This window comes from Belonocnema kinseyi, chromosome 2, assembly GCF_010883055.1.
Source record: "Belonocnema kinseyi isolate 2016_QV_RU_SX_M_011 chromosome 2, B_treatae_v1, whole genome shotgun sequence".
In the NCBI taxonomy this organism is placed as follows: domain Eukaryota; kingdom Metazoa; phylum Arthropoda; class Insecta; order Hymenoptera; family Cynipidae; genus Belonocnema; species Belonocnema kinseyi.
In genome coordinates this window covers 62,968,290-62,988,871 of record NC_046658.1, presented here as the reverse complement: position 1 = coordinate 62,988,871, position 20,582 = coordinate 62,968,290, and the positions used below count along the sequence as shown (strand labels likewise).

Below are 20,582 nucleotides of genomic sequence, written 5' to 3'. Positions count from 1 at the left end.
ATCATCCGAAAAAAGCGTGACTTCATACTTAAATGACCCCAAAGTATGATGATAATTGTATCTTTCTAGCCTAATCCAAATCTATGTACTTTAACTTTTAACATGAACTGGCTAGAAGTAAGGACAAAACAGCTAATCGTTAAAAAAACAATGTGCTCAATATGCAGTTATAATAAAAGAATAATTTGCATTGTAGAAAATATTAGGCTAATCCTTTGTTATACAAAATATAAATTGTCAAATTAATTTTATTTTAAATCTGATCCACGCATTTGGACCCGTTATCCAGATTGGGTTATTTCAAAATCAATTATAATATTTCAGTTCTTGAAAAGATATGTTAAATATTTTTGTCCTAAAACCTACTTTTCTTGTACAACTTCTCAAAGTCTAATATAATAGAGCAAATTCTACCAGTTAAAATCTTTATTTATAGTATGTAAAAAGAAGCATTTTAACATTGAAATTTGAGCAATTTTAAATCCCCGTCTACAGTTAGTATTACAATTAGTACAATTAGTTTTAGCGTTCAAAATAGGAAAGTTTGAAATCTCATGACCAAAATGAAATAGTATCAGTATTATTATTAGTTTAAATGGAGAAGCAGAATTAAACCTGATCAATAATAAAACCCCCATCTAGTACGACGGCTTCCATTCGAGTATAACCGGTTGAAGGAGCTGCTTAACTTAAAAGATTGAACGAGAAGCCTCAAGCAAATTCCACGTATCCAAGTGGATACATTGATTAATACAAATTTGGAATGCCTTATACTTTTTAATCTAAGAAAATACACATTATTCTAATACCAATTTTGATAATTAAATACCTTTCAATGTCAACCATCCATAAATAAGCATGAAAAATAATTACTCAATTCAGTTTGAAGGCACATAATACGGAACCCAATTCTGTGGTGCAAATAACTTTCCACAAATTCAACTTTTAACTACATTGAACAAAGTAACATCAAAAGCTGTTAAAAATTAAACAATTTCATTGTTGAAGCACTCGCAATTTCACAACTCGTGCTTTTCTTGGGATAATTTCATAATAAACAACTTCATAAGTGTCAAGTAAATTTGAACATAACTTATACAAATTAGAAGCCACTTGTAATTTCACTACTTTTCATGGAATAATTTAGTCATCGAAACTAAAAAAATGTTTAAACATTTGAAATATTAATTGTCTATAATAGTCCGTACTTTTACATTTATCAGAATTAATTTTAGCAACGCTTAGTAATAATTTGTAGAAATCTAAGCTGAAAATATAGAGATATAAAATATAAAATAAAATCGTAGTAAAGTAGAGAATTTCAAATATTAATGGAAAGTTATTTGCGTGAAAGCGGATTTTTTTGAAGCGAGAGAGAAAACAAACCTTAGCTTTTTAAACATAATAAGATACCGCTGTGAAGTATTGTTAACGTATTCATTATGGGTGTATTTAATTGAGCTCATTTTATGAACACTTTGCTTCCTCGCAGCTATCAAATAAATTTGCTTCCTCAGAGAGTGAGGTTTTTCTCTATTAAAAGAAAAAAGTGGATATTTGCAAGATTTTTCCAGCTTACCGAAAATCATATTTTCAGAAAATGAGAGAGAGAAGAAACAGGTTAAACAATGTGCTGCATTGTATCGAAAAACTTTTTAACTCATAGTATTGTTATATTTAAATATAAACAAATGTCTTCTACGAAGAAGGTAAATAATTTTCTCTATAATTTAAAAAACTGTATATTTTGAATAATTAAAAAGAAATTTAGATCATAAGAGGACATGGAAGTTTCTTCAATAGGTCATTCGACGCAGCTTGAAGGCGCAAAAAAATATTTTAGATATAGCGCTATAGTGTATAGTACACAAGAGCTCCCGCAGAAGCGAATCCGATTTACCAATTCTTAGAACTGCAAGCCCCCGCAGTTTTTTCATGGGGCAGGGCAAGCGCGGTTGCGACTGTTGCCGCGGAAGGGGCGAGGTGCGCGAGTACTCACAATGCGCAATATTGTGCGAGGCAACCCCCGAAACTACTGTCATATAGGATTTCTGGTGTATAAACAGATTAACAACTTTATTTAACTCATAAATTGGTACTGATAATCATAAAAGGTTTCACAATAGGTCGATCGATGCATCTCGGATACGCGAAAAAATATACAAGATGTATTATTGTTGTATTTGGAATATCAAAAAATTCTCTCTCATATAAACATGCTAAATATGTTTTTAAATTTGCAAACGCAAGAAAATCCACTCCTACTATCGTCGAGAAAACTATAGACATCTGCCTTTGAAGTTTAACAATTCAGTTAAAAAAAATGCTATCACAACAAAAAAACAGTCATTTAAAAGCTGAAAGTTTTCTACGTTAATGAGCTTGAAGAAGTTTATGTAAACAAATTTTTGTGCTTAGCAGACTGAAAAATGTAAAAAAAAAGTAAGGATTTTTGGGTACATTTAAGAACAGTCAAGTTTAGAGCATTATTTCTTATACAAGGGGCGATGGAAAAAATTTTAAAAAATCCATGAGTATGATGAAAACTATTGTGAACCAGTTGCAGTTGAGAAATTTGAAAAATAATAAAAATTGTTGCTTAAAAATACAAAAATGTGCAACTATATTATCTTAAGTTCTAGTACAGATATTAAAGCGATTCAAACTGTAAACTGTAATGCATAGGCTCTGTATTTATTTTCAGTCGCCCGTAAGGATGTGTTAGTCTTTTTTTGTGAAAATCGCGATATTTTTAGACATTTTTTTTTGTTGAAAAACAAGTGACAGAAAGCAGGGGGGCCCGTTTTTTTTACTGCCGACCGCTGGTCCCTTTCTTTGACCCGTGGTTAGGTACCATCCAAGCATTCAGAACTAGGGGCCGAAGAATGGCACCAGCGGTTAGCAGTAAAAAAACGCCCCCCTTCCCCTCTTCTTTCTGTCACTTGTTTTCCAATAAAAGAAATGTCTGAAAATATCGCGATTTTCACAAAAAATAAGACTAACACATCTTTACGGGCGATTGAAAATAAATACAGAGCCTATGCATTACAGTTTGCAGTTTGAATCGCTTTAATATTTGTATTAGAACTGAAGATAATATAGTTGCACATTTTTGAACTTTTAAGCAACAATTTTTATTATCTTTCAAATTTCTCAACTGCAACTGGTTCACAACAGTTTTCCTCATACTCATGAATTTTATCAAACTTTTCCATCGCCCCTTGTATAAGAAATAATGCTCTAAACTTGACTGTTCTTAAATGTACCCAAAAATCCTTAATTTTTTTTTACATTTTTCACCATTGCTATTTTACTTTTCGAGATTTGTTGAGAAGAAAAATTCTGTAAAAATAGGCTTTAAGATTGAACAGCATGGAAAGCGATTATAAGAAAAATTAAGAAGATATCTTGAAATGACCGACAATTTTTTCTAATAATTGAATCACTTAGCTGAAAACTTATTTCAAATAATCTATTAAATAGTAATCATAAAAATTTTTAAATAATTATGAAACTATGAAAACCACGCTCGTATACAGTGGTCCGAGGGCTATCGTGGTGGGGGAAGTACCCTTACGTAAGCCAAAAAGTTTCGCGATCCTGCCACAGCGCGACATGGCATAATAGTCGAGTAGTGAAGAGTTTAAAAACATAAACACGTTATTTAGCCTCAAAGTCAGTGACATTGACACAAACAGAATGTTGAGTCTTGATCCAAAAATATTTTTACGAAGTATTCAATTTGCAACTTTGCTTATCAGTAAGTTTTTGTCATCGAGATTATTTACTTTGTTTAAATTTCTGGCATTCGAATTCAAACATAATCATAAATATTAACATATCTCTTTGAGTTATTTTAATTGTTTCATATTTTCAAAAGATCGCTTCATTAAATTTATTTATAATATTATAATTTTTATGATTTACTGTGCGAATATTACTTTGATTAAGTTTAAATATGCATCCGTATTATTTAAATTATTATATACATGTTTAAAAAAATTTATTTTATCACATCCAAATTTTAAATTAAGCCTTCACTACTCTACTATTACACCCCCTAGTGATCATTTTTATAATGAACCGGAAGCTTCAATAAGTGAACTTCCCCCTACACGACCGTGATGAAAATCGATTCAATGTGAAAACATCATGAAAACAAGAAAGTCTCATTGACTGCAAATTTGTAAAATGCTAATTTCAAAGATTTGAGAAACTTATGTTTTCAAAAAACATACGTGAGCAATATGAATTGCTACATTACTAAGATAGCTTTAGAAATTTGTTTATTTCAATTATTTAAAGTGTTTTTTTTTTTATAAATTGAATATTTAGGATCGCATAACTGCCAAGGTCATTAGCGACTTTACTATAGGGTTAAATATAAGCTGTAGCGTATCTGTGAGGTAGTATACCAAGGGACAGGAAGCCAATTTTTCTGAAAAAAAAACATCCGTCCTCGCTTCCTGCTTTGGGAATCGAACCCGCGCTAGCGTGACTGACAGCGCTACAGTGCTGGAACAAAAGATAATCACGATACCGTTTGAGCAACAATCATCAATCCCTTATTTAAAATTTAACACCAATTATTTTTCAATTTATGGAAAGAAAATGTTCATAAATTTAAGGAAATGGAATATCCTTGTCATAAGGTGTAGTTCTTTCTCAATTAGAAATGTAATTCTTTATTTAATTTATGTTTTCTCAATGATTAAAGTAATGGCTCGTATCAATAGACAACTTCCATCTTGGTATGTGTAGAAAATGAAGGTTTCCTGTTTTTTCACACCTAGGTAATCTTGAATTCCATTCGCTAAATTCAGGGAATAGCGCCGCTAAATAAATTGGCATCCAGAGTTTTTGCAGCGAAGGCAGAGCGATAAAAATTTTCCGACCACGCATTTGCAGAGAGGTTAAGGAGGGAGTTTTCCGCATTGATTTATGTACGGTATGCGGTGCGAACCGTAGAATTCGAAGCCACGTAATCGGAATAGTCGATTCCACCGCCAGCACCGTCACCACCCTTCTCTCTCTCTGATTTTCCATCTCTCTCAGTATCCTCTTTCAGCTCTCGCCACTCTCTCCTCTCTCTCATCTGCTCGCTTTCTCTCGGAAAAGGCCGTCGCGTGGATACGTGAACGAACCACTGGCGATACCGTATAATGATCGGATGGCAGGTAACTCGAGCGGTCCCAGCGCGTTTTAATTGGCCAATTATCGTGGCGCGATAGGTGGCGGTGTGCGGGTCCAGATAGGCGTGAAACTTTGGGGTGGCTGGGCTCACCGAGTAACACAACGCGACTTCCTTCCACCTCCATCATCTCCTCTTCTCGTACACTGAGAAAAAGTACTATTCAATCAAAGAAATATGGGTTGGACGCTTCAATAAACGTCCGACTTACCATTTTCCAAAATATATGTAATACTTGCCTTATTAGCTTAACTTAAATTTCATTAGGGGCTGTTCAAAAACTACGTAACGGTAAAATGTTTTGTTCGATTTTATTTAATAAAGGCCTTATATAAAACACAAAACATAATATTAGGGGTAATTAATTTTTGAAGATAAAATTAATGTATAAGTATCATATTGAATTAAACATAAAACGCTTAAAATTTAAAGTGGAAATATTTTTCAATAAAATAGTTAAACTTTAAACCATAGAAATATTAATTTTAGTCCGAGAGCGATAAATTTGTAACAAGAAAAAAAAATTAGGCGATTAATTTTGAACAATTTAGTTGAAGTTTCAACTGCCAGGTTCCAGTGAAGAATTTCATGCTTCGTATAGATATCGCAAATCTATCTATATCTAATGAGTCTTCGACCAGAGAACTGCTAAAATCTGATATTGCCTAAAATATTAATTTTCAGATTTTTGAATTTTTGATTTTTGATTTATTCAAGGTCAGGCAGATATGTTTCAGTTTAAGTTAAAGAGGTTATGTCAAGTACAGCTGGCCAGTGCTTTACTAGAGCAGTGCTGGCCCAGTACTTGTCACCAAAATCGTTAGCTTGCCCAGTATTGGCTAACGTCTGGCTCCAGGATCGGTTCAATACTATGCCGACCGTATATTTTTTTATTATTACACCATTAAGCCATTTCCCTTTCGGGATAGGCGTGACTCACTCGGTAGGGGAAAGGAGTAGTGTGTGGAAGGAATAGAGATTTTTCAGATTGATCCAGAATTCTCGCGCTAGTTAAGTAAATAACACGTTCGTTCCGCAACACTGCTCCAACCCAGGTTGCTGATCAATCTCTCTAGCAATCACCCCAAGCGAAGAACCTCACGAAATCGTTATGTAAGATTCCCCACTTATGTCCATTAGTAGCCAAGGTCTTTGTTTCAGGCGTCATTTACTCTACTGACACTCTTTTTATTAACTATTTGCCGCCATACTTTCCTGTCCTGGTATACTTCTCTAGCTTCTTTTATGTCCATGCATTTTTTCATGCAGGCTCTCGTGTTTCTGTGACTTCTTATGTCTCTTCTAAGTAGGGTCTCATTCACACATTCGAACCATTCTTTCCGCGGTCTAGCTCTGGGCACGCTGCCATTTACTTTACCCTGATACACTTGTTTCGTTAGTCGTTCCTTTGGCATTCTCTCAACATGTCCGAACCACATTTTTTTAGAATTATCTCGTTACTTACTTTGTCCATCAGGGTTTTCCCGCATATTATGCGCATGAATCTCATGTCAATTGCGTTAATTTTACTCTTATCTTTTTCTTGATAAGTCCATGTCTCGCTACCGTATAGTACAGTCGATACAAATATAGAATTATGTATTGAAATTTTAGCTTTATTTGATATATTTTTACTTCTGATAAGGGGACCTGCTCTACTAATAACCTTCTTACCTTCATTTATTCGTCTATCTAATTCCTCATCTATCTTCCCGTCCCTAGTAAGTAAGCTACCAAGGTATGCGAACTCATCAACTTGTTCAATTCTCTCATCATTTAATAAAATATTGTATAGTGTTTTCTCACTCTTTCCTTCGAACACCATAGTTTTTGTTTTATTTGCGTTAATTTTGAGGCCCATGTTCTTCATGCTTGCATCTAGTTTATTCAACATTCTTTGTAGGTCTTCGATAGTCTCTGCCATAACAACCTTATCATCTGCGAACGTATAAATATTTATAAAAAATTAATTTGATAAAAAATATGGTTTGTTTGTTCTAAAATGTCTAAAAACTTTTAATACAACTGTCACGCAAAGAATTTTTTCCCTTTTTTTTAAACAAAAAAATTCGCAGTTCCATGTTTATGAATAATTGTAATTGTTCAGAAAAAATAACATTTTATGTCAATATTGAACGTTATAAAATGGTCTAAAATATCTAAAAGCCAAATCTTTCATGAAAATTAAAAAATTGTGTAAGCTCACGATCAAATTTCGACGTTTCGTCGTTACAAAAGTTGAATAATTTTATTCATATTTCTTTTAAGAGTTTGTATATTTTAAATCACTTTTTATCTAACAATGGAATAATTAAATTTTCAGTTTAACAATTGAATTTTTAATAAACTAGCTAAATCTCAAACCAAATAGTAGAATTTGTAACCAAAAGAATTGACTTCTGAACTAAAAATATAAGAGTAAATTTTTCAATTAAAAAGAATTAAGTTTCAACGAAAAATAGTGGGATGTTATTATTTGATTCTATTAATCTCGTTTGCATTAAAACGGAAAAAGGAGAAATTTTTTTATATATTTTCAAACATTTCAAAAAATTGGTGTGGTCATTTATATTTTCCGTGTGTGATATAACATGCTTCTTACGCCCCCCCCCCCCATTTTAAATCCCGCTACGTCACAAATCGTCACAAAACCTCTGACCCCCTTGCTGTCAGTCTGACGTAGTTTTTGAAGGGCCACTTCGCTTATTAGAGAAAATTTTAAACTTCGATAAAAATTCTTTTGAGAAAAACGCATCTGCCGTTGGCGAGATTCAAGTTTCTTTTGGGACATAAGTAGTAGCAATATATTCAATATGGGCCGCGTAGTACTATCCCCCCTCAAACTTGAAAATAATAATTTTGATCCTGCCAGAGAAAAACGCGAATATCTCCTTAATTAGAACAAGCAATAAGATTCTTTTCACGCGCACGTCCGCATATAAAGGCATATTTTTGTACCTATTAGTGTATTTTGTATGGTCAACCGTTTTTCAGAAATTATTTATCATTGCCAAAAAAATGCATCTCCCATAAAGTCACTTTATATCAGAAATTAATTTTAATTTTAAAAAAATATTTACTTCATGTTTACCAAGTGCTTAGTACACATTGGAGAAATAATTTTACGAATTTTATAGCTGTGCCTCTAAGATAAACTAAGATCTGAGCTGGAACCATTTCCTCATCTTCTATAATCTTACAATAATTTTATTTTTCTATATCAGATAAGACTGCGCACATATTGTGTTTTAAGTTGAGCAATTAAACAGTTAAATATTGAAATACTGAATTTGTAAATGAATATGCCAATTAAGATTGAATGAAGTTAAGGGAAGTATGTCTACCTACGTCAGGACGACGACGACCGCGTGCGTTTGGCTCTTGTGAACCCTTCGTGGCGATGCCAGGCAGTCTCCCACCACCAGCACACTGTCCAGTATTTTCCTTAGAAAAACCTGTATCCATAAAGTAATTGGTACTTGATTGATGGAATGGAAAGGAGAAATGTTGAAACTTTTTGTACTTTATGAAACTATGAATAGCTCAGAAACAATTTTCCTTTTAAACTTCTCAGTATGTTGACTCGGCTGTCAGTCCAAACTTGTTTCTATTGAATAAAATAAACTGTTTTTTTTTAAATTATTTTCGGACACTATAATTAAATTTAAAAAGAAATAATGGGCAAAGTCTCTGGAAATATTTTGAATTAGGGAATTCAAAGGTATTATTCATCGTACTTAAATAAGAAGGTCTCTTTAGCAATGTTATTATTGAATCATGGCCTGCATTAGGTAGAATCATTTAAATGGCAATTCCGAATTAAGAGGGGGTTCTAGGCCCCAGAATAATTAAAATTTATTACCTATCCTTCGTTTTTTTTATTCTACGAAAGGTATTAAAAAATAAACTGCCAGTGATACTTTTTTTATCAATGTTAATCGTAGCGATAATTTAGATGTTTTTCTTTTCAAAGTTGCTTTTGATACTATAAAGAAAAAAAAAGTTTTATTTAAAGAAACATGAACATATCTAAAGTCATAGCGATATGTTTTTAAGGTCATAAATGAGCTTAAATCTGTCTTGAGGTAAAAAATACTGGATTTACTGAAAGTGAGCTTTAAGGAAAGCAAGACCTTTTATCCTGCAATTCTATCAAGTAATGCTCATGTGTAGAGTAGGCCGAGCCAGGAGCTTAGTCACCTCACTAACATAATTATTTGATAATTTAATTATTTTTAACAGGCTGTATTTCAGTGGTCCGGCTCTTTATGTCGGGGCAAGGCCGACGACGGGGTTTTCATGAAATAGAAATATCTTCGGATGAAATAAGTTGACGGTTTGATTTTTGGTACATTATGCATAGAAAAAGATACTTTTAAACATATACTGCAAGAATTAAATTTTTTTTTGAAATATTCTTAACTATAGTATGACCTTTTATTTGCGGACATTCCGCTATAGGTGCAGATGATACGTACAAGTATCTGCTGAATAAGTAAGAATATCTTCTTCACCCCGTGTAGAAATTTCCCCGGTTGGCCCTACTACAACAAGGTTTCTGGTCGGATCCCTACCAGGCTAGCCCTGGCTGGATTTCATCGACAGGAACCGGTTGGGAGCTGGTCGGGCTACATTTTTCTCGAATCACCAAGACGAGAGCCAGCCGGGTCAACCCTGGTTATATTTCATGATCAGGAGCCGACCGGGCACTGACCACGATAATTTTCTTGTGAAAATTACACATTTTTAAGAGCTATGATGTTATCAAAGACGTTATTATGGATGATAGATAAATTGTCATTTGAAAAATATAATTTTACGAGTGATTACAGAAGTAAAACAGAAATAAGCTGTTTTAAATTTAAAAAAAAACATATTTTTCTGAATGTTTTAACTGATTAAATAAAACTGTTATCAATTTTGGAATGTGCATCAGAAGAAATGTTAAAATTTTCACTATTTTCACACAGTGTTTAGTTTGTAAGCTTTCAAATTTACCGCCATGTATATCCCCTTCTCCGTCTGGCGACTGCGTAGGTACTCAATAATTTTCAGTTTCGCACTTCGAACGAGGGTGCACATTGCACTCACGTCGCGTCATTTCCTCGAAGTTTGCAAGTAAAATCGAGATCCGTATTTAAAATAAACCTTGTTTCAATAGTAATTCTGAAAACCCGACTTAGTTTGCGGATAATTATTAGTTTTAATTAAATTATACTCTTGTAAATACATTTTTTTCTATGTACCTTCCTCACCTAAAATCACCACGTGGTTTTCAACGTGAAACAATTGCTCCGAGGTTCTATTATGAGTGGTTGAAATTCTACTTCAATTTCCTTGCCAGAATTGGTAAACTTGATTTGACCTTTAGAGTTCACCGTGACGTTTTTAGCCGAATCCCGGCCAGATTCTCCGACCAGCGCCCGGCTGTAACCGGAGCTATCCGGCCGGGACCCGGTCGGATCCCTGTTTAGATTTCTACACGGGACCCACCGTCCCGTCCAAGCATTTGGCACCTATTTTCTAGACTGCTTTTACCCCGATGGTGATTTTTGAAGTCTTATCAGATCAAATTCTTATGTTATACGTATTTCAATTGATGTTGCAAACGCATTATATTCCTGCCTGTGAATCTTTAATTCTTCAATTGTTAAAGCTGTTTTCTGCATAACTTTTCTTTCACAATGCACATTTGTAAGATTTGTGTTAATATCTCAATTTTTACAATGAAATGAAGAGTTTTATTTAAAGAGGAATGAAAGTGATAAGGGAATAAAAAGTTCTTTGCAAAGTCGCTTTCGCTATACATTTTTTGTATTTTATTGTAGGATTATTCTTTTTCCGTTTATTTTTAGGATTTTTCTGCAGTTCGGATGAAGTCGTATACATATTTTGATCGTGCATTTTAATTTTTGTAACTTCAGACATATCTCCAATGATATTCATTTTTGAGAATTCAGGTTGTGCAAGATTATTCTAATAACATTTCAATGCAAAAACATAACGCCTTTTTGTATTCTACAATTCCGAATGTAAATAAAGTTTTATTAAATACGTTTAAACAATTAGTTCTCTCTTTTTTGTTCATTTATGTGCTACCCTTATCTGCTTCCATGGTCTCTTTTCCACGACAAATACTTTTCTATTGATGCCAAGGTGACGAGAAAATCTCAATCCAGATTCGGGACATGGTGAACAGGGTGAACATCCCGAGTGGGGGCGCAAATTGGTCACGGCTGGTCGGCTCGATTTCACAACCCTGCTCCCCTTTGGTTTAGGTGTATACAAGTCTGCTAAATTATTAGCAAAACGAGACAAAACCCATGTTCTATTGCAGGTGGATAATTGTTCTGTACAGTGTTCCAACTTTAAATGACCACTATTAGCTCGTAATGAACTCTATATAATAATTTTCCATTTTAAACTCGTATTAAAATCTAGATTTTCTTCTTCCTTCAAATCCCTTCTTTACAGTTACTTAAACTCAGCCTCGAAGATTTTGCTTTATTCTAATTCTCTTAAATCAACAGCGTAACTCATCCATCCCTTATAAACCCCTTTTCGAATTTACATTTCTTAATCCTTGAATTAAATACCTAATTCAGGTTAATTAATATTTAATTCTTCATAGCTTGTGCTGAAAATCTTTGCAATTTATTGATTTTCACTGCACCAATGATTGATATACTATTTTTCAATATTTCCTATTGTACTCACTTCTCTGTATATATAAACGAATTCAGTAAATTGAAATGTTTTAATACCTTCCCACACAGCTGATTGCGTCGTATGCCCATAGAGGTGATTCAGTCAAATCGGTTTCAATGCAACAAGCTGCAACACTGGATTTGATTTTCATTCTTTGCCGTCATTTTCTGCAATCATGCAATTTCATCCTATTAAACAATATTTTCACAGTCATTTTCTGCAATCGTTAAATTTTATCCTATCAAATGCCACTTTCGATTCCACTCGTCTATGAAACTTAATTTTCATTCAATAATTTTATTTATCATCAACTCATACCTATACAAAAAATGTCACTAAATTATTAAAAAGATAAAATGTTTCGATCTTATTTATTGAAATGTAATTTGATATTGCATTATTCAAATTAAAAAATAGAATATCTCTTTGTCATACACTTGAAAAATCAAAGGGACAGGAGTCAATTAATTGCCCTCTCTTAACCAATACAAAGTAACATCTCATCCATTTATGAATACAAGGAAAACTGGAGTTGTAACTTGCAACTTTGAACTTCTGATTGTAAGTTTTCGGTAACGAGACCCAAGCGAATCGTGCAATGCAAGCGCAAATTGGTCACGGCTGGTCTGTTCGATTCTAGTTTGCTCCCCCTTAGTGTGTCGTATATAGAAGTCTACCGAACTATTAGGAACATCGGCCTAAACCTACGCTTTCCAGCAGGTGGGTAATTGTTCTGTCGAAACTGCACTTTGCGCCCAGCTTAACAATGTCACCCTTTATTAGTCCAACTTTTAATTACGTATAAAATAAAGCTACAGAAATAAAAATTAATATATATATATATATATATATACATACATATATATAATAAAAGAACGAAAATAAAAACTGAAATATTTTACTAATGATATAATGATGATTTGTATTAAATCTTTTAAAAAATTATATATATATTACCCCAGCGAAAATTAACTTCTGGCACGCAGAAAAAATAAGTTTTATTTGAGATGAAAAACCGTTTAAAAACTTTCTGAAATAAAAATAGACCAAAATTGGTTGAATTCATTTAATACAATCTTTTAATGCAATTACTTTTGTTTTAACTTTGACATTTATCATGACAGCCTACATAGTTGATGTTAAAAATGAGTTTGTCAAAAATGGAGGTGAAACAAAACTGAAATTATGTATTTTCTGTGCATTGCACTGTGCCTGGCCATTGATATGACTGTTTCAGTACTCGAGAAATCCCAAAAGATAACTAAGTCAAATACTCTTAGGAAATATGATTATAATAGCGTATAAACAGAAGAAGGTCGAATGAAAAGTAAATTTTCAAGGCAGCAGACTAAGCTAACTGCATAAACGAGGAAAGCTGAACCAGGAATTTTCCCCGTACTCCAGAATTATAGTTATCATAATCACCCCATTAGCACCGAGCGCATGCGCGTATGTAGAGCAACGGCGTAATGCCACCCTATCCACCTTCATATTAAAACCGCAATTACTCCCTTCCGTTCTTGCCCCAGGGGAGGGCTCAAATTAGAAATACGACTTTACACCATATTGCTCCACCATTTTTTTCAACGGGGCTCTTTTTCCTTGAAATATAAATCACTGTAAACATAAAAAATGAAAATTACTCGTTTAATACTCTCTATTTACTAAAAAGTACAATTAAACTCATTATTTCTCTTTTTATGAATAACAGAACCTCTCTGGTTTCTTTCATAATTTTTTAACTAGCAAATATATACGGCTGATATAATGGCAGAATGTTGGCAATGTGTAACTCGCCCAATTAGAGCTTTCTTTATAATAATAATCTTCATAATGTTTCTATAATTAAGTCCGTGAATCTGGAGATCATCCAAACAGCTGCGAGAATGGTGGATGAAAAACTAATAGTAGGTAAAGAGTCGAATTGGAGTTCGTTGCCAAAATTTGCAGGATGCCGCTTCATTTGAATCATAATGATGTGTTGATGGTCCCTGAAGACCGCTGGGTTCATAGCTAAAAGTAATAATTTACATATGCTAAATAACTGCTGAAAAAGTTCTCTCATACTACCTCAAACGCAATTTTGCACTTCATGCTTATACTTTAGAGAAACATCCCTAAAACGTTCAGATCTATTCTTCAATTACTCAAGAAAGTTAAAGTCATGTTTGCCATATAGCAAAGAAAGAAATTTTGCATAGTATCATTTCTGACTCAACAATGTTCAATAGATTATTAGGTATCATCTAATAGCAACAATATCCATACAATAATTTGAAGCCTACTGTACTTTCAAAATGTTGACCCTACGCTATCAATGCTAGTCAGCACTTTTGCCCTATCCAATTTTCAAAAACACAAAGTTTGCACAGTTCCATTGCTGAAATCGATTGCAACAGCAGATAATTTGCCAAAGATCGAGGGGAATCGTGTCGCGAGCTCATCCGCTCGTACGTTCGATTGGCGGGCGGGGCGGTAGGCCAGCAATTACCTAAATGGTCGGGTAAACAATATCTGTGCGCGGAGCTAAGAGCACAGTAGCTGTGGCAGCAGTAACAGCAGCTCATACTCTCGCCCGATAACTTGTGCCTTTTCCAGTATGCATGTCTATGTGAATGGCTAAATACCAATACCCCTACATCATAATGGTTGCCAATACTGCGACGCCGCGTTGGATACTATACCCATACACCCGACGATTACTGCCACCGCGGTTACCAGCAACCTCCACCATCTCCACCATCACTGACGTCAACCATCACCACCATCCAACATTTCCTCCTGAGCATCTACCGAGATGGAAGCGCCCACTCTCCTCCAGCTGCAGTGGTAGCGGCGGTGGCTAAATCAAAGACAAACCACTTTAGCCAGTCCGATCGCGGGGAAGTTGTATGTACATACCCGAGTATCTGGCGAAAGCGCGCGTGGGGACTGTCAAGAGAAACCCCCAATCGTTTCCACCTTGTGTTGTGTGGGTACGTGTTTGTGTTATTTGTGAGACTCTGTAAATGTTTCTGAGGGTGTGAGTGAGTAAATGTTTCTCGGGGTGTGAGTGGCTGAATGTATGACTGAGTGTCTGTATGTGAGTGAGACACACGCGTCTGCAAACGTAATCACGCACGACCATGACCGCTGATACAAACTCAGAATTCTCTTCCCAAATGTGTGAGTGTCACCCTCGCTTGCCATGCTTCTCTCGGGCTGGGATTGGCCGGCGGTCGAGCTTTCTAGTAACCCTCGAGCTGTTCGCCACGCCCAATCGAGGCGGAACAACCCCCGCTTGTGCACCACGCTGTTTCCTCTGTCTAATAATACCACGATATACCACCTATTCTGCCACCATGACTCTATAGAGCTACTAGACACCCTACGAAGTAGACCACGTCAAGACTCGCGTCTCGAACAACCACCAACGACCAAGAAAAGCATCTGAACCAAGTGTTTCCCCAAGTTTTCTTCACGACCCCTCGAATTGTGATCCCTAAGAGTGGTGACAGGATGATTGCGGTGCGGATCGTGTCATAGGAAACTGCTGTTGAAGGCTTTGGGGATCAGTTGCGGGAAGGGTTCGGGAAACAGACGAAAATGTGGATTAAAGTGAGTGGGTAAGAGTGATGATCTACCGATGGTGCGGATTATGAGATTGAGTTCGCGCAAAGTTGAGTGTGCATGGTGTTGGCTCATCACGTGGTCATACATGTCATGATGTGGCATGCGGATAGGTAGAAAGGGTTTCCTCCGGGGATGTGGAGAATGCAGGACGGCAGAACAATGTCTCCACTCGGACCAATCCTCGGGGTAGAGGCTGATTTGCGACTTGGGGTTCCGGTTCCTCTGCATCAGGATAGGAGGCACGTGCTTCTTCAAGTTAGGACAGCTGATCCTTTCATCAGATACGAGCATCTACGAGAGCATTCCTCACCGTTAGTAGACGACGAGGTAGAAGAGGACACTAGAGCGAAAATGAAAAGGGTGAAAAAAACAGAGATTGTTGAGGAAGAGGATGAAAATGAGAATGGAATTTGTGAGAGGATTAATGAGAGGATAAGTGCGAGAAGAAGTGAAATAGGAGAGGATGATGAAGAGGATATGGAGGATGATGAAGAGGATGTAGAGAAAAGAAATGGGACTTATCATGAAGATGAGGATGTAGAAGTGGACGTGTGTAGGGATGGTGATGAGAGCAATCCTAGTAGTCCAGTTGACTTGACGGCATCCTCGAGGTGTCTGGGGACTGATCAGTATTTGCATCCGTTTGCGAATCGTGGAATTCACCCTTTTTCATGCGTTCAAAATGGTGGAAGTGGTATAGGTGGACAAGCACCGGGCCATGCGACGCCGGTATATCTTTCGGGACATGCGGCGACAGGCTCGACTGTTGTGACGGTTTGTAATGCTAGCAATGTATCCGAGACTATTGGCCCAACTGGTAACATTACCACGACTGCTAGTTCTGTGCAATCTAATAAAAGAGGTCTCGCTTTTTCTGTTGAAAATATCCTGGATCCGAATAAGTTCACCGGCGGTCGCGTGATACATGGAAGAATGCAGCATCGTCGGCGACGACGCGCCGGTAGCATTCATGAAGGTAAATATTGACATCCGATTACTATAATTTAGTTTAAATAAGAATAATATTCTTAAAAATATAACGGTAATGTGTTTATCAAGATTCGAACAGAAATCATTGAGCTACTTTTATTTTATACCTAGTTTTTAAATCTTTTTGTTCTATTAAAGCATTTATTGTTTTAAAGTTCTCACAGAAAAAACTAAGAATAAAATTTGTTGCAGGAAATTATTTAGAGCGATACAATTTTGATTAGCCAAATTCGCGTCTTTCAAAAAACATGTGTTTGTCGTGGGAAAACAAAAGAAAGTTTAACCGATAATTGTGTAAAGTTTATCCTGTGAAGTTAATTTTTTTTGCAGAGAATCTTTCGTCGGAAATCGATGTAAACTTTATCTTCTGTTTTTTCTGTGTCCCTATTGAATTTTTATTAGAATTAGAACAAATTATTACTATAAGCATAATTTGTTTCATATGAAAAATTGCAGATTGCTACATGTTTTTCATTCTAAAATACAATTATTGAAAGCGATACATTTATTGGTAATTGAGGATAAAATGTAATAATATTTACTCAATTATTATAATGAGAGCTATTAGCGAAAGGTGTTACATTCAATTAACAGCGCATTAAACCGTCATTCTGTAAGCACCTTTCTCAACCTTTACCTTATTTTTTACCCTATTAAGAAAGTCTACGTGCAATGGCTAAAAATGGTGTGTTTGTTTTTTAAATAGCTTACTTAAATCTATAGAATTGTAAACAGAGTTATAGACGAATTCATATGGGTCAATCCATTTATTGTCTAAGAGTGAATTCTGAATTTTTGCTTTGTCAGTTATCATATGACAAAATTATAAGAATTTCATCATTTCTGTCGTACCAACAAACTATTCATGGATGAATTCCAATTGTTTCATTAAGTTGTAAATATTTTCGCGAATAATTAAAGTTCGAATTTTACCATTTTCGGATGAAATTAATGAATATAATTAAAAATATAATAATAATATAAGAATAATTCAAAAGAATGAATTAAGATAATTGTTTGCTGATTAAAAAAAATCTGCTCCCTGAATTTATCGTAAAATAATTTCAAGATTAATAAAAGTAATTATTATTTACGAAGTTACTAACAATTAAATAAAATAGTATCATTTTACTTTAAATGGAGTATCCTGTATCCTGATATTATTTTTATAAAATTTTTGATAAGATATTACAAAATGTAAACTTCTTTGATGCAAAATTCGACATTCTGATCTATGGAGAACCAAATTATTATTTAAGAAAGGCATACTTAAATATGTAGAGGTCTTGATACTTTTAAGATACTACACGAATAATCAAGAAATAATTTTAAATTTCTGTGAAAATGCATTTAAATTTTCACTTCATAATAAATTAGCTACATCGCCTTCTGGTAACGTTTAGCGTCTTGAATAAGATAAATTTGACAATACTCATTTTACAAAATATCCGAGTTTTGAAAGTAAAGCTCATAAATCTCATTAAACAGTTTAATGAAAAAACAAAGTAAATAAGCATAGAAAACAGATATATTTCTGTCACTTGGTTGTAATTTGGCCATTTCCGACGGCTTATTTGTGAGCACATTTACGATCAGCTTTCTCGTTTAAATAAAGCCTAACCTAATAACATTTTTAGATTCGGGATGATTGATTTCAATTTACTAATATTTGAACTAATAATTTTTCTTCAACTAGTTGTTATCATACTTGCTAGAATGTAAATATTGTATAAGGATATTTGTGATCTGAGCATAAATATTACTAACATATATTTTTAACATGGACATTAAATAAATTGTGGATTAGAATTGTTTAAGTCTAAAGAAACTGATCATTATATAAAAAATCATTATAAATATTTATTTACTGAATATCTTTTACTTTTTGATTAATTACGACTAATTTTTGTGGTGTTCTTCTGGTCTTAACCTTAGACCTTTATGAGATAAAAAACTATGGGTCTTCCTCGTTCTAAACTTAGACACAGGATTTGCTTCTCGCAATTTTAAGCACACTGCAGTTATTTGTGTGAATAGGATACGTGGAAAGGACGAGGGAAGTGTTGATGTAGGCGGATCTTTAAGAACGGAAAGACGTAAGTCTTCCGATATGATGGTAGTGTCGAGTGTTAGATATTTTTGCGACTTCGTAAACTGAGATCTTTATATGACAATCTTTATGACATCCGGAAAATTATGTCATTTACACAATGATGTATTAAACTCCCAAGGAGAACAATAAAACGTAACCGTAATAGAAAGTGACCTCAACAATATTAGCAATAGGCCATACGTAATTGCAATCAGAAGAAGTATTTAATATTTTTAAGATACTTTATTTTGTATAGAAATTCATTAAAAACAAATGAAAAATTACTTTCTTCTGAAAATATAGGGTCTATGTTTAATTACAATTGATTAAAGTGTTCAATTTATATGAACAATTTCTTATTTTTACGTCAAGTATATATTTCATGCGTAGTATAGAAAAGCCCGGAAAAATTAAAACTTCTACTAAACATGACTCCGACAGTATCTATGCTCAAATAGATTGCAAATGATAAAAGAATTCCTTTACGAACAGTGGACATATTATGTCCTAATGAATAAATACTTCGTTTATTATGAAATGGATACTGTCAGCCTGGTGTTCCTCAATATTAAAGTTAAACTTGTTTAGCACATTGACCAATACTACACTACCTATTGACACAAATAATTTTCCGACAATTAAATAATATATAATAAAATTTTTACTACGCTCTTCTTCCCAATGTGTATATTTTAAATGATCATTTATATTGGTATTGAAGAGAATAATAAACCACTCTTCTGCTGTCCAACGGAAAAATTGGTAAGTGTCTTTTGCCATAGAGGTTATTTTCTCATGCGTATGTATCGGAAAATACTCTATAGCAAATGTCACGTACTAGGTTTTTCTATTGGTTATCAGTTTTCCCATTGAATAATCCATTCATAAATATGATCAGATTTTCCATCCATTGCAATAATTTAGCACTTCCGTTTCTAATTTATATTTGCCAACAAGAAAATACATTAATAAAACGAATAACATAATTTCATGCGAACTGAAATCGCCCGAAATGAAGATGTTCACATTCGACGATTACTTGGATGATTGCCTTGTCCGTTAACGGTCGTTGAAGCGCTTACGTTAGTGTGCCTAAAAACAACCATCTGGCGGTTGCTGGGCATTCGTTCTCATTCCCAAAGAAGCGAGAACATGAGCATATTTCTAATGACGGGATGCATTGCTGACAAGTAAATCTTTAATATGATGATCTTCACAAAAATAAACACTCCAAATAATATATTGTACAATTTCCTCGAACATTTATACAGCTTTCTAAATTTCATCACTTTATTTATTTTTTAATTCTAAAACTGATTTCAAGTACATGGTTATTCATTTTTTTCAATACAACTCTTATACATAAACTAAAACGCATTTGGTTATCTTGCTTAAAAGCATAATCTAAATCTTCTTCAATCGATTTTTTAAATATGACATATCAATACAATATAGCATTATTAATTTTTAATTTTTTTTATAGATTTGTATTCAATTTTGGAACTGTTGAGATATGCTAATTTAAGCTATGCCTAATTCATTTAATTGTTTCAAGTAGCTCAATTAACTTAGAGATAGCGTAGCTTAGGTGAACCTTTGTCATGGGTTCGAACCCTGATCTGGAGACGTGGAATAGATAGCAAATGCTGAAAGCTTCTCTATCGTGACCATCCGTATGTCTTAGTAGTACTTCTAGATGTACACAATTTTTTAACATGATAGTAAATCACTCATTAGAGTGACCTAGTGACACTTACAGATTTTTCAAAATTTTTTTGCAAACCTAAAACTTTAAGCCTTTCACTTGTTAAGTTCTCAGTTCTACTATACCTTACTTTTATTTTTTGCGATCTAAAAGTATTTTGGAGCGCTGCGTTTTCCATTGTTTAATTTTGTTTGATTGTTGAATTTGTGAATGTTTGATTTATATTTTTTGTATGCCTGAAATGAGACTAGTTTGTGCTGAAAATTGGTGAGGGTTCAAAAATG

The 20,582-nt window shown here is 34.1% G+C and overlaps 1 protein-coding gene and 1 long non-coding RNA gene across 3 annotated transcripts in view; one reads left to right on the top strand and one right to left on the bottom strand.

Moving 5' to 3' along the window:
- Positions 1-20,582, bottom strand: part of LOC117167527 — a 117,915-nt gene that overhangs the window by 28,897 nt on the left and 68,436 nt on the right. The window contains exons 2-3 of one of the 2 annotated variants that reach the window (XR_004466402.1): positions 11,956-12,066; positions 8,536-8,798 (exon numbers count right to left, since the gene is read on the bottom strand). This is a non-coding gene — a long non-coding RNA (uncharacterized LOC117167527). The remainder of the gene's footprint in view (positions 1-8,535; positions 8,799-11,955; positions 12,067-20,582) is intronic. The other variant, XR_004466403.1, reaches the window with a different exon arrangement.
- LOC117167526 overlaps positions 15,586-20,582 on the top strand; it is a 24,868-nt gene continuing 19,871 nt past the window's right edge. Inside the window, exon 1 of the mRNA XM_033352528.1 lies at positions 15,586-16,487. Within this exon, the coding sequence (XP_033208419.1) occupies positions 15,644-16,487 (844 nt within the window). The 5' untranslated portion in view covers positions 15,586-15,643. The remainder of the gene's footprint in view (positions 16,488-20,582) is intronic.